This window comes from Lathyrus oleraceus, chromosome 6 (genome assembly GCF_024323335.1).
Source record: "Lathyrus oleraceus cultivar Zhongwan6 chromosome 6, CAAS_Psat_ZW6_1.0, whole genome shotgun sequence".
NCBI lineage: Eukaryota > Viridiplantae > Streptophyta > Magnoliopsida > Fabales > Fabaceae > Lathyrus > Lathyrus oleraceus.
This window is the reverse complement of record NC_066584.1, coordinates 480,934,892-480,936,451: the sequence shown is the minus strand read 5'-3', so window position 1 is coordinate 480,936,451 and position 1,560 is coordinate 480,934,892. Positions and strand designations below refer to the sequence as shown.

The 1,560-nt window shown below is 39.6% G+C and overlaps 1 protein-coding gene across 1 annotated transcript; it reads right to left on the bottom strand.

Moving 5' to 3' along the window:
* Positions 1-290: 290 nt before the first annotated feature.
* Positions 291-1,034, bottom strand: LOC127096373 (uncharacterized). Its single transcript, XM_051034951.1, has one exon. It carries the CDS (start codon positions 1,032-1,034, stop codon positions 291-293), a length of 744 nt encoding a protein of 247 aa, XP_050890908.1.
* Between the last annotated feature and the right edge of the window lie 526 nt (positions 1,035-1,560).

Here is a 1,560-nt window from a genome sequence, read left to right as displayed (position 1 = left end):
AATTCTTTCTTCCTAATCGGTCTTTTCCTTTCCTGTGAATGTTGCGCCAAGCATGTATGATTTTGTCCTTCAGACCGAAACTCTCTTCTTCATTGAGGTAAAAGAAACCTGACAACAGAAGGTTATCGGGTTTATCCACCATAGGATATCCTAACTGGCGTCTGGCAAGGATAGGGTTGTAGTTAATTCCCCCATGTACACCAAGGAGAGGTACATTAGGAAATTCACCACAGCTGTCAATAATTACTCCAACATCGTAGGAGGGGTCATACCAATGTATACTCCCTTGATCAATGGACATGAACCTCTGAGACCATATGGAGCTTCTGCGGATTCTCCATAAAGAGCCTAGATTTGGGCAAGTGAGAAATAAACCACTTATATAGAAGAGGTGCACAACAAAGAATGGTTCCACCACCTTTCTTAGTCCTGTGATGGATAGAATGGTAGGTATCTCCAAGTAATGTGGGTACTGGGTTACCAATTAAGAAGTTTCGTATAGCATTAACATCCACGAACTCATCAATGTTTGGGAAGAGTACAATTCCATAAATGAGTAGAGCAAAAATGGCTTCAAAGGCATTTCTACTATCTGCTTCTGCAAAGATAAAGGCTTTCTCCAACATGAATCTAGAGGTTAGACCTAGAATCCCTCCTTTTTTAGTGAAGTTGTCCTTCACAACAGACGTTTCTAGGTGAAGTGCTTCTACAATAGCTGCTGATGTAGGGGTCTTCTCTGGACCACTGAATGGTAATTTGTCAGAGACTGGCAAACCAAACCAATAAGAGTATTCTTCTAGGGTAGGCATAAGCTGGTAGTCTGGAAATGTAAAGCAATGGTAGAGTGGATCATAAAACTGTACCAGTGTGTTGAGAACTCCATCTTCAACCTTGGTCTTCAAGATACCCATAAGTCTTTCATACTGAGCTCTGAAATCCTTTGGACTAACTATCATAGAACCAAGCTTTTTCAACTCTGTTAAGTCAGGACATTTGAAAGTGTATTTCTTGGTATTCCTCCTTCCAAGTTCCATTTTACCTATCGATATTTGCAAAAGAAACTACTGAGTTTCTTAGTTTTTATGCAAAAGGTTTTTATGGATGCATTAGTGCATGAATGAATGTTTCACAAATATGAGTTTAGGGTTTTGACATTAAGCATGGAGCCAAGGGTCTAACCATCCCACAATGTATGAACTAATAGGTTTATTTTGTACCTGTAGAATAAGGTTCTAAAGTGGTCCCCAGAGTCATAGATCCATCTTTCGGATATTATCAATTTAACGACTTGCTCGTAGACCAATAATATTGTCAAGAGAAACTCGTCTGAGTGTAGCGTCGTGTAACAATTACCTCAGATTTTACACCTGAATAATCTCCGCACTACATCCTAAAAAGGCTTAGAGGGGTTGAAAGGGTTCTAAAGGTCCTCAGTTTCTTAGACTCCCAGATCGAAGATAATAATGCCACTACGATTTACTCGTAACAACAAATATTACCATCAAAGGGGTCTCCACTAAGCGGGGTTATATCATATGTTAATCATGCTGAGGATTACTC